Source organism: Oncorhynchus mykiss, chromosome 23, assembly GCF_057628025.1.
Source record: "Oncorhynchus mykiss isolate SJ-2025 chromosome 23, ASM5762802v1, whole genome shotgun sequence".
Classification (NCBI taxonomy): domain Eukaryota; kingdom Metazoa; phylum Chordata; class Actinopteri; order Salmoniformes; family Salmonidae; genus Oncorhynchus; species Oncorhynchus mykiss.
Genome location: NC_143044.1, coordinates 33066829 through 33080000, shown reverse-complemented (window position 1 = coordinate 33080000; position 13172 = coordinate 33066829). Strand labels below are relative to the sequence as shown.

Here is a 13172-nt window from a genome sequence, read left to right as displayed (position 1 = left end):
GTCATAAAGTACTATACAGTAACCTCTTATCACATAGCCTGCTGCAGGGGTTATTGTGGACAGTTTATAACCTCTAACTCAGTATTGCGTTATAGCCTAGGTATGCTGCTACACTTTTATCCAATGGTTGTGGATCACAGAAACCTGACTTGTGCATTTCCTTTCCCGTTTCAGGATGACCAGCCAAGAGCATTCCCTATACCTACCAGCTCTCGCTCCACGGGCAGCGTGGACTCTCCCATCACCAGTGGCCCGAAGAGGAGAGAGACCGGGGTAGCCCTGGCTGCCAACTTCACTGCTAACAACAGGTGGGTCGCCTTAATTAATTTAATTTCCCAGATGCATATGCATTGGTTGCATAACCTGATTAATCAAATCAAATTTATTTATATAGCCCTTTGTACATCAGCTGATATCTCAAAGTGCTGTACAGAAACCCAGCCTAAAACCCCAAACAGCAAGCAATGCAGGTGTAGAAGCACGGTGGCTAGGAAAAACTCCCTAGAAAGGCCAAAACCTAGAGAGGAACCAGGCTATGTGGGGTGGCCAATCCTCTTCTGGCTGTGCCGGGTGGAGATTATAACAGAACATGGCCAAGATTTTCAAATGTTCATAAATGACCAGCATGGTCAAATAATAATAATCACAGGCAGAACAGTTGAAACTGGAGCAGCAGCACGGCCAGGTGGACTGGGGACAGCAAGGAGTCATCATGCCAGGTAGTCCTGACGCATGGTCCTAGGGCTCAGGTCCTCCGAGAGAGAAAGAAAGAGAATTAGAGAGAGCATACTTAAATTCACACAGGACACCGGATAGGACAGGAGAAGTACTCCAGATATAACAAACTGACCGTAGCCCCCCGACACAAACTACTGCAGCATAAATATTGGAGGCTGAGACAGGAGGGGTCAGGAGACACTGTGGCCCCATCCGATGACACCCCCGGACAGGGCCAAACAGGAAGGATATAACCCCACCCACTTTGCCAAAGCACAGCCCCCACACCACTAGAGGGATATCTTCAACACAAAGATCTCCGCCACGGCACAACCCAAGGGGGGGTGCCAACCCATACAGGAAGATCACATCAGTGACTCAACCCACTCAAGTGACACACCCTCCTAGGGACGGTATGAAAGAGCCCGAGTAAGCCAGTGACTCAGACCCTGTAATAGGGTTAGAGGCAGAGAATCGCAGTGGAAAGAGGGGAACCGGACAGGCAGAGACAGCAAGGGCGGTTCGTTGCTCCAGAGTCTTTCCGTTCACCTTCACTCTCCTGGGCCAGACTACACTCAATCATATGACCCACTGAAGAGATGCGTCTTCAGTAAAGACTTAAAGGTTGAGACCGAGTTTGCGTCTCTCACATGGGTAGGCAGACCATTCCATAAAAATGGAGCTCTATAGGAGAAAGCCCTGCCTCCAGCTGTTTGCTTAGAAATTCTAGGGATAATTAGGAGGCCTGCGTCTTGTGACCGTAGCGTACGTGTAGGTAGGTATGTACAGCAGGACCAAATCAGAGAGATAGGTAGGAGCAAGCCCATGTAATGCTTTGTGGGTTAGCAGTAAAACCGTAAAATCAGCCCTTGCCTTGACAGGAAGCCAGTGTAGCGAGGCTAGCACTGGAGTAATATGATTGGGGTTCTAGTCAGGATTCTAGCAGCCGTATTTAGCACTAACTGAAGTTTATTTAGGGCTTTATCCGGGTAGCCGGGAAAGTAGAGCATTGCAGTAGTCTAACCTAGAAGTGACAAAACCATGGATACATTTTTCTGCATCATTTTTGGACAAAGTTTCTGATTTTTGCAATGTTATGTAGATGGAAAAAAAGCTGTCCTTGAAACAGTCTTGATATGTTCTTCAAAAGAGAGATCAGGGTCCAGAGTAACGCCAAGGTCCTTCACAGTTTTATTTGAGACGACTGTACAACCATAAAGATTAATTGTCAGATTCAACAGAAGATCTCTTTGTTTCTTGGGACCTAGAACAAGCATCTCTGTTTTGTCCGAGTTTAAAAGTAGAAAGTTTGCAGCCATCCACTTATGTCTGAAACGCATGCTTCTAGCGAGGGCAATTTTGGGGCTTCACCATGTTTCATTGAAATGTACAGCTGTGTGTCATCCGCATAGCAGTGAAAGTTAACATTGTGTTTTCGAATGACATCCCCAAGAGGTAAAATATAAAGTGAAAACAATAGTGGTCCTAAAACGGAACCTTGAGGAACACCGAAATTTACTTCACTCACGCCGCCAAACTTACCCTAGTAAAACTGACTATCCTACCGATCCTCGACTTCGGCGACGTCATCTACAAAATTGCTTCCAACACTCTACTCAGCAAACTGGATGCAGTTTATCACAGTGCCATCCGTTTTGTCACCAAAGCACCTTATACCACCCACCACTGCGACTTGTATGCTCTAGTCGGCTGGCCCTCGCTACATATTCGTCGCCAGACCCACTGGCTCCAGGTCATCTACAAGTCCATGCTAGGTAAAGCTCCGCCTTATCTCAGTTCACTGGTTACGATGGCAACACCCATCCGTAGCACGCGCTCCAGCAGGTGTATCTCACTGATCATCCCTAAAGCCAACACCTCATTTGGCCGCCTTTCGTTCCAGTTCTCTGCTGCCTGTGACTGGAACGAATTGCAAAAATCGCTGAAGTTGGAGACTTTTATCTCCCTCACCAACTTCAAACATCTGCTATCCGAGCAGCTAACCGATCGCTGCAGCTGTACATAGTCTATTGGTAAATAGCCCACCCATTTTCACCTACCTCATCCCCATACTGTTTTTATTTATTTATTTTTATTTTTCTGCTCTTTTGCACACCAATCTCTACCTGTACATAACCATCTGATCATTTATCACTCCAGTGTTAATCTGCATAATTGTAATTATTTGCCTACCTTCTCATGCCTTTTGCACACAATGTATATATAGACTCCCCTTTTTTCTACTGTGTTATTGACTTGTTAATTGTTTACTCCATGTGTAACTCTGTGTTGTCTGTTCACACTGCTATGCCTTATCTTGGCCAGGTCGCAGTTGCAAATGAGAACTTGTTCTCAACTAGCCTACCTGGTTAAATAAAGGTGAAATAAAAAAAATAAAAAAATAAAACAAACCATTCACAGAGACAAACTGATATATTTCCGACAGATAAGATCTAAACCAGGCCAGAACTTGTCCCTGTAGACCAATTTGGGTTTCCAATCTCTCCAAAAGAATGTGGTGATCGATGGTATCAAAAGCAGCACTAAGGTCTAGGAGCACGAGGACCGATGCAGAGCCTCGGTCTGATGCCATTAAAAGGTAATTTACCACCTTCACAAGTGCAGTCTCAGTGCTATGATGGGGTCTAAAACCAGACTGAAGCATTTTGCATACATTGTTTGTCTACAGGAAGGCAGTGAGTTGCTGCGCAACAGCATTTTCAAAACATTTTGTGAGGAATGGAAGATTCGATATAGGCTGATAGTTTTTTAAATATTTTCTGGGTCAAGGTTTGGCTTTTTCAAGAGAGGCTTTATTACTGCCACTTTTAGTGAGTTTGGTACACATCCGGTGGATAGAGAGCCGTTTATTATGTTCAACATAGGAGGGCCAAGCACAGGAACCAGCTCTTTCAGTAGTTTAGTTGGAATAGGGTCCAGTATGCAGCTTGAAGATTTACAGGCCATGATTATTTTCATCATTGTGTCAAGAGATATAGTACTAAAACACTTGCGTGTCTCTCTTGATCCTAGGTCCTGGCAGAGTTGTGCAGACTCAGGACAACTGAGCTTTGAAGGAATACGCAGATTTAAAGAGGAGGCCGTAATTTGCTTTCTAATAATCATGATATTTTAATCAAAGAAGTTCATGAATTTTTATTACTGCTGAAATGAAAGCCATCCTTTCTTGGGGAATGCTGCTTTTTAGTTAGCTTTGCGACAGTATCAAAAAGGAATTTCGGATTGTTCTTATTTTCCTCAATTAAATTGGAAAAATAGGATGATCGAGCAGCAGTAGGGCTCTTCGATACTGCACGGTACTGTTTTTCCAAGCTAGTCAGAAGTCTTCCAGTTTGGTGTGGCGCCATTTCCGTTCCAATTTAGGGTGTCCACCCATGGTGCTCAGAATGCCAGAAATCACATTAAGTTAATGGTAATTCAGCTTAACAGAACATGCAACGCCGATGCCACGGCGTGCTTCATTCTTACTGAATTCTGATGAGCAATTTGAAGATGTTAGAATACATAGGCAGCCCATGCATTAAGCTTTCCCAAAAGTAAATTTCATTAAATTGCCAAAATAGCTTACTGTTTGAGTTCTCTCTTGCGCAACATTGACTGATATTTCAATAAATGAAAAGGCTAAAGTCAATTTTTTTAGTAATGCGAGTAATTTTAGTAATTTTTTCAGTTAGTGATGTTTTAAATATATTTTATATTATAAAAAATCCAATTCAAATCCTGTATGGTTGGTTGGTTGGTATGGATATGACGGGTATGTTTCTGAAGACCTGTATAACATGTCTGAGGGTTGAAGGATTTATCACACCATCTCAACAGTAAGAGACTTATGTGTACTTGGAGGTGAATTATTATGATAATGTGTACTTGTTAATATTGATAGCTCTGACTGAGAAGCTCATGTGTCATCTCTCTCCTGACTCACTGAGGGCATGGAGTGACCCCTCCCCACAAAGTAAAAACTAAACTCAAATTAGAAATAACGTACAAAGCTGTCATTCAATGTGCTAATGGTTGGTTAGTGAGATGTACCTTAAATTCATAAATAAAATTGTATTGAAAAATACATTTATAATCAGGCCCAATTTGAAATATTCTTGATGCCTCTTTCTTGATTATTAAACTGCGTAAACATTCCTCATTTGTCTCGTCATGTAACATTTTCATCATTAAGAAGAGGTCTGTTTGCTTATTTCAAGACATGGCATGTGGGGGTAGTGAGAGACCCAACGGGTTGGATGATTGTCTTCTCATCTAGAAAAATGTATTGATTGGTTAATCAATCATTCTGCCATCATTAACACAGTGGATAAATCGAATGATTTATTACTGAAATATTTCAAGTACGTGTGCTAAGGAGAGAAACAAAATGGTGTAGGTTCAGGCCATGTGGCAAACAGTGCGGGCACAAGGGATGGGGGTGTGTGTGAGCATGTGGGTCTGGGCAGAGGAGATTTAGTCGTTTGTGTGCCTCTGTATGTTTTGTATTTGGCGTAAAAAATACAAATAAAAAAAAATAATTACCCAGAAGAGGTGTTTTGATTGGTATAGGTGATGACAATCATTATTGTTGTATTGTTTTTTTCTTCTCAAGACTCCGATTACACTCAGATTTGTAATGGGGGTTAATTATAACATTTGTTACAATTAACCCCTTACCTAAAAATCTATGGTATTTAGACATATTCACATAATTATATAACATGTAACTTCTTTACATCAAGTTTGCCAGTACAACTAAGATAAGTAATTCTTAGTATAAAATATAGTAAATATAGTAATTTTGGCTATAGTTTTGTCATTTTACCTGCCTAAAAGATCAAATGAAACTATTTTGTGTATTTTCATCCCAATATCTGTTTCAAATCATAACATTTCTTAATGACCTCTCATGTTTACCTTTTTGAAGACAGTGTGAAACACGAGTGACATTTTACTTCCACCACTATCGGTTGAATTGTAAACAACTAGTATGTCCTAAACGTCATTGCAGTGTAAAGTGGTAGCAAAGATATGTATGTTTGTATAAAAATATTAAGAAACTACCTCAAATATTATTTTCATACTAAGCAAAATCTTAACTGTTCTCCGGTCTTCCCAACTTTGCCATGACTTGTTATGATAGTTTGTCAATCAGGGTTGACACTCTAAGGGTGTGCAGTGACATTTTGCCCCGGATATTTTAGGAGCAACAAGGGAGCTGTGGGGAACTCTGTCACAACCATCTTGCATAACAACTACTCTGACAAACCCCTCACCCCCAAGAGCTCCAACCAGAAACCCTCCTTCAAGTGAGTCAATAATACCTTAAATCATTTCATTGTTTATCATTTAGTCTTTTTCAGCATAAAGTAAACATAAATACTGTATGTATTAGTACTTCAAAGGTTTGTGCTGTTTTGATACTATTGATAAGAAGTATGTGAAAGCACTTGGTGACAACTGCTGATGTAAAAAGTCTTTATAAATACATTTGATTGATACTAAGTTAATGTTCATGTCTCTCTCTCTTTCTGTGTGCTCAGCAACATCCTGAAAGCCACAGTGAATGACGAGGGACCCCTGGAGAGCAGCTCTCTGACCACCAAGTCCCAGAAGAACTTCTCCTCGTCCTCCTCTACATCTAACAACAATGCTGGCCAGCGTAGCCCCAGAGGCTCCCCCAGCCTGCCCCGCAGGAGAGAGGTCACAGAGGAGGAGGCCGAGAGGTCAGAGTTCACTCAGCAAGGCACCTTGGGAATCAATGCTCTTGTGTTGTAATGTTTTCTCTAGCAAAGTTCTTTAGTAGTGGCCTTGCACGTTCTCTCTCATGGATTGGACAATGGTGGAAACTCCCTCCAGCCAAAGCTTACACCAATCCTTTGCTTTTAAATCCATGATGGTTTGTGCAAGTGCAACATTTTTTGGGGAAAAGTGGGATGCAGTCACAATTCTTTAAGTCATTCTCCGTCCTTCTAGCTCCTTGTATTGATTTGTGGTGAATTCTTTTTGAGCATATTGCTCATCCTAGTCCTAACCTTTGACCTCTTTGTTGTTGTGTCTGTAGGTTCATCCAGCAGGTGAACCAGGCAGCGGTGACCATCCAGCGGTGGTATAGACTCCACACCAGGAGACAGTCACAGCATGCCAGCCAGGCTGCCCTCAGACGCATCCTCACCACCAAGAAGAAGGTAAACGTCTGGTCTGCCTGATCTCTGTTTAGCTGAGTTGATCACCACGGCACAATACTACTAGGCCATTGTGGTTTAATCCACTGAATCCATCGTCACTAGCACTGCGTCCAGAGAATTAATGTCCTAATAAGATAACATACAGTACCAGTCTAAAGTTTGGACACACCTACTCATTCAACGGTTTTTATTTATTTAGACTATATTCTACATTGTATGAAATAACACATGGAATCATGTAGTAACCAAAAAAGTGTTCATAAATGTTATATTTGAGATTCTTCAAAGTAGCCACCCTTTGCCTTGACGACAGCTTTGCACACTCTTGGCATTCTCTCAACCAGCTTCACCTGAAATGCTTTTCCAACAGTCTGGAAGGAGTTCTCACATATGCTGAGCTCTTGTTGGCTGCTTTTCCTTCATTCTGCGGTCCAACTCATCCCAAACCATCTCAATTGGGTTGAGGTCGGATGACTGTGGAGGCTAGGTCATCTGATGCAGCACTCCATCTCTCTCATTCTTGGTCAAATAGCCCTTACACAGCCTGGAGGTGTGTTGGGACATTGTCCTGTTGAAAAACAAATGATAGTCCCACTAAGCGCAAACCAGATGGGATGGGGTATCGCTGCAGAATGCTGTGGTAGCCATGCTTGTTATGTGTGCCAGCAAAGCACCATCGCACCTCCTCTATGCTTCACGGTGGGAACTACACTTGCAGAGATCATCCGTTTGCCTACTCTGCGTCTCACAAAGACACAGCGGTTGGAACCAAAAATCTCAAATTTGGACTCATCAGACCAAAGAACAGATTTCCACCTGTCTAATGTCTATTGCTCGTGTTTCTTGGCCCAAGCACATCTCTTCTTCTTGTTGGTGTCCTTTAGCAGTATTTTCTTGCCAGCAATTCGACCATGAAGGCTTGATTCATGCAGTCTCCTCTGCACAGTTGATGTTGAGATGTGTCTGTACCAAAACAATTCAAGCTTCTACTTCTAAAAATTCACCTTTCCAGAAACAAGTCTCTCACCGTTGCCGCTTGCAATAGACCACCCTCTGCCCCCAGCTGTGCCCTGGACGCCATGTGTGAATTGATTGCCCCCATCTATCCTCTGAGCTCGTGCTGCTAGGTGACCTAAACTGGGACATGCTTAACACCCCGGCCATCCTACAATCTAAGCTTGATGCCCTCAATCTCACACAAATTTTCAATGAACCTACCAGGTACAACCCCAAAGCTGTTAACACGGGCACCCTCATAGATATCATCCTAACTAACTCACCCTCCAAATACACCTCTGCTGTTTTCAACCAAGATCTCAGTGATCACTGCCTCATTGCCAGCAGCCGCAATTGGGTCTGCAGGCAAACGCTCCCTAAAACACTTCAGCGAACAGGCCTTTCTAATCGACCTGGCCGGGGTATTCTGGAATGACATTGACCTCATCCCGTCAGTAGAGGATGCCTGGTTATTCTTTAAAAGTGCCTTCCTCACCATCTTAAATAAGCATGCTCCATTCAAAAAATGTAGAACCAGGAATCGATATAGCCCTTGGTTCACTCCAGACCTGTCAGCCCTTGACCAGCACAAAAACATCCTGTGGCGTTCTGCATTAGATTCGAATATCCCGCGTGATATGTAACTTCTCAGGGAAGTTAGGAACCAATATGCACAGGCAGTTAGGAAAGCTAAGGCTAGCTTTTTCTAACAGAAATTTGCATTCTGTAGTACAAACTCAAAAAAGATCTGGGACACTATAAAGTCCATCGAGAATAAGAGCACCTCCTCCCAGCTGCCCACTGCACTGCGGCTAGAAAACACTGTTACAACCGATAAATCCACTATAATTGAGAATTTCAATAAGCATTTCTCTACGGCTGGCCATGCTTTCCACCTGGCTAACCCTACCCTGGTCAACTGCCCGGCACCCTCCACAGCAACAAGCCCCCATCATTTCTCCTTCACCCAAATCCAGATAGCTGATGTTCTGAAAGAGCTGCAAAATCTGGACCCCTACAAATCAGCCGGGCTAGACAATCTGGACCCTCTCTTTCTAAAATGATCTGCCGAAATTGTTGCAACCCCTATCACTAGACTGTTCAACCTCTTTTGTATCGTCTGAGATTCCCAAAGATTGGAAAGCTGCCGAGGTCTTCCCCTCTTCAAAGGGGGAGACACTCTAGACCCAAACTGCTAAAGACCTATATCTATCCTACCCTGCCTTTCTAAGGTCTTCGAAAGCCAAGTTAACAAACAGATTACCGACCATTTCGAATCCCACTGAACCTTCTCCGCTATGCAATCTGGTTTCAGAGCTGGTAATGGGTGCACCTCAGCCACGCTTAAGGTCCTAAACGATATCATAACTGCAATCGATGAGACATTACTGTCCAGCCGTATTCATCGACCTGGCCAAGACTTTCAACTCTGTCAAACACATCATTCTTATCTGCAGACTCAACAGCCTTGGTTTCTCAAATGACTGCCTCGCCTGGTTCACCAACTACTTCTCTGACAGTGTTCAGTGTCAAATCGGAGCGACTGTTGTCTGGACCTCTGGCAGTCTCTATTGGGGTGCCACAGGGTTCTATTCTCTTCTCTGATCCACCGCTACGCAGACGACACCATTCTGTATACTTCTGGCCCTTCTTTGGACACTGTATTAACTAACCTCCAGACGAGCTTCAGTGCCATACAACTCTCCTGGCCTATTTATTGCCTTACCTCCCTTTTCTAACCTCATTTGCACACACTGTATATAAATTTTCTTCAACTGTATTATTGACTATGCTTTGTTTAATCCATGTGTAACTCTGTTGTATGTGTCGAACTGCTTTGCTTTATTCTTGGCCAGGTGGCAGTTGTAAATTAGAACTTGTTCTCAACTAGCTTACCTGGCTAAATAAAGGTGAAATAAAATAAATTAAAACTTGTTCTCTGTGAAGCATTGATCTGGGCTGCAATCTGAGGTGCAGTTAACTCTAATGAACTTGTCCTTTGCAGCAGAGGTAACTCTTGGTCTTCCTTTCCTGTGGTGGTCCTCACAAGAATCAATTTAATCATAGCGCTTGATGGTTTTTGTGAGTACACTTGAAGAAACGCTCAACGTTTAAGTTTTCCCAAATTGACTGACCTTCATGTCTTTAACGTAATGATGTACTGTTGTTTTTCTTAGCTTATTTGAGCTGTTCTTGCCATAATATGAACTTGGTCTTTAACCAAATAGGGCTATCTTCTGTATACCACCCCTACCTTGTCACAACACAACTGATTGGCTCAAACACACTAAGAAGGAAATAAATTCCACAAATGAACTTTTAGCAAGCCACACCTGTTAATTGAAATGCATTTCAGGTGACAACCCCATGAAGCTGGTTGAGAGAATGCCAAGAGTGTGCAAATCTGTCAAGGCACACTTTTTTGGTTACTACATGATTCCATATGTGTTGTTTCATAGTTCTAATGCCTTCACTATTATTCTACAAGGTAAAAAAAAATAAAGAAAAACCCTTGAATGAGTAGGTGTGTCCAAACTTTTGACTGGCACTGTATATGCTACATGGCAGACACTTTTATCCAAAGTGACTTCTGGTGCAGTGGATACAGTGTGCAATGCCTTCAGAAAGAGTTCATACCCCTTGACTTAATCCACATTGTGTTGTTACAGCCTGAATTCAAAGTGGATTAAATATCAGTTTTTTCTCACCCATCTACACACAATACCCGATAATGACAAAGGTTCCCCCAAACATAACACTTTGTGTTCAGGACAAAAAGGACATTTGTAAACCAATTATTTTTGCAGGGTTATTTAAGTGCCTTGTTGCAAACAGGATTCATGTTTTTTGAATATTTTTATTCTGTACAGGCTTCTTTTCTTTTCACTCTCATTTAGGTTAGTAACCTAGGTGGAGTAACTAGGTCATTTTTCTCTTATCACAGCCATTAAACTCTTAACTGTTTAAAGTCACCATTGGCCTCATGGTGAAAACCCCTGAGCAGTTCCCTTCCTCTCCGGCAACTGAGTATCGTTGTAGTGACTGGATGTCACTATTCAAAGCCTAATTAATAACTTCACCATGCTCAAATGGATATTTTAGAGTCTGCTTCTTTTTTTTAAATTATTTTTTTATACACTTCTACCAAACAGTGCTTGAAATTCTCGACTGAGGGACCTTACAGATAAATGTAGTTGTGGGGTACAGACATGATTTTTTTAATAACTACCATGTCATCCTCTGTTATTGAACACGGAATGAGTCCATGCAAATTATTATGTGATTTGTTAAGCATATTTTTAGTCCTGAACATATTTAGGCTTGCCATAACAAAGGGGTTGAATACTTATTGACTCAAAGCATTTCAGCTTTAATGTTTTTTCTAAAATGTTCTACAAACAAAACTCCACTTTGACATTATGGGGTATTGTGTGTAGTTCAGTGACACAATCTCAATTTAATAGATATTTAATTCAGGCTGTAACACAACATTTGGAAAAAAATTAAAGGGGTGTGAATACTTTCTGAAAGCACTGCATATAATCCCAGTGGGATTTGAACCCACAACCTTTTTGTGTTTACCGTGGGAAGGAACGAGAACAGAGAGCAGAGGAGGAGAAGTCTCCAGAGGTGCAGAAGAAGGAGGAGGACCGGAAAAGGATTCGTGAGGAGAAGGCTCGTCTTGCCCGCGTCGCAGCCATTCAGGTATTATAGAGGAATATTTACACAGCCTCAGCGACGGTATACAGGATGACTGAATTATTTCTGAATGTATAGTTGAACTATAGCTGAACTTCCTACAGTAAACCTCTCTTATTGTACCTGAGTCATAACACAGTGGTCTCTTCTTTGTTCGATCCCACTCCCTCAACTAGAGGTCGACCGATTATGATTTTTCGATACCGATTTATTTGAGGACCAAAAAAGGCGATACTGATTTAAGCTGCCGATTTTAAATAATAATTTACAAAAAATGTATTTGTAATAATGACAATTACAACAATACTGAATTAACACTTATTTTAACTCAATATAATACATAAATAAAATCAATTTAGCCTCAAGTAGATAATGAAACATGTTCAATTTGGTTTAAATAATGCAAAAACAGTGTTGGAGAAGAACGTAAAAGTGCAATATGTGCTATGTAAGAAAGCTAACGTTTCAGTTCCTTGCTCAGAACATGAACATATGAAAGCTGGTGGTTCCTTTTAACTTGAGTCTTCAATATTCCCAGGTAAGAAGTTTTAGGTTGTAGTTATTATAGGACTATTTCCCTCTATACCATTTGAATTTCATTAACCTTTGACTGTTGGATGTTCTTATAGGCTCTTTAATGTTGCCAGTGTAACTGTATAGCTTCCGTCCCTCTCCTCGCTCCTCCCTGGGCTCGAACCAGGAACACAACGACAACAGCCACCACATCGAAGCAGCGTTACCCATGCAGAGCAAGGGAAACAACCACCCCAAGGCTCAGAGCGAGTGAAGTTTGAAACGCTATTAGCGCGCGCTAACTTGCTAGCCATTTCACTTCGGTCACACCAGCCTCATCTCGGGAGTTGATAGGTTTGAAGTCATAAACGGCGCAATGCTTGACGCACAACGAAGAGCTGCTGGCAAAACGCACGAAAGTGCGTACTTAGATACTTGTATGCTCAGTTAGATTATATGCAACACAGAACACGCTAGATAATATCTAGTAATATCATCAACCATGTGTAATTAACTAGTGATTATGATTGATTGTTTTTTATAAGATACGTTTAATGCTAGCTAGCAACTTACCTTGGCTTACTGCATTTGTGTAACAGGCAGTCAGTCTCCTTGTGGAGTGCAACGTTATTGCGTTGGACTAGTTAACTGTAAGGTTGCAAGATTGGATCCCCCGAGCTGACAAGGTGAAAATCTGTCTTTCTGCCCCTGAACGAGGCAGTTAACCCAACGTTCCTAGACCGTCATTTAAAATATGAATGTGTTCTTAACTGACTTGCCTAGTTAAATAAAGGTTAAATAAAGGTGTAAAAAAAACAAAAAAACATTGGCAAATCGGTACCCAAAAATACCGATAGGTATTTTCTGATTGTTATGAAAACTTGAAATCGGTCCTAATTAATCGGCCATTCCGATTTAATCGGTCGACCTCTACCCTCAACTACACCTGTCTTTCAGACACTTACTTTTCAACCCCAAATGTTCCCCAACCCCAACAAATGCCACTCCTTCGGTTTTTGTTGTATCCACGATGCCCCATCAAGTGCCTGCTCACCC

At 41.9% G+C, this 13172-nt stretch overlaps 1 protein-coding gene across 2 annotated transcripts in view; it reads left to right on the top strand.

The window, feature by feature from the left end:
• Positions 1-13172, top strand: part of cep131 (centrosomal protein 131) — a 53375-nt gene that overhangs the window by 18046 nt on the left and 22157 nt on the right. For both annotated transcript variants that reach the window (XM_021581059.3, XM_021581058.3), the window contains exons 5-9: positions 175-308; positions 5925-6029; positions 6264-6446; positions 6785-6908; positions 11496-11609. In XM_021581059.3, the coding sequence (XP_021436734.1) occupies positions 175-308; positions 5925-6029; positions 6264-6446; positions 6785-6908; positions 11496-11609 (660 nt within the window). The remainder of the gene's footprint in view (positions 1-174; positions 309-5924; positions 6030-6263; positions 6447-6784; positions 6909-11495; positions 11610-13172) is intronic.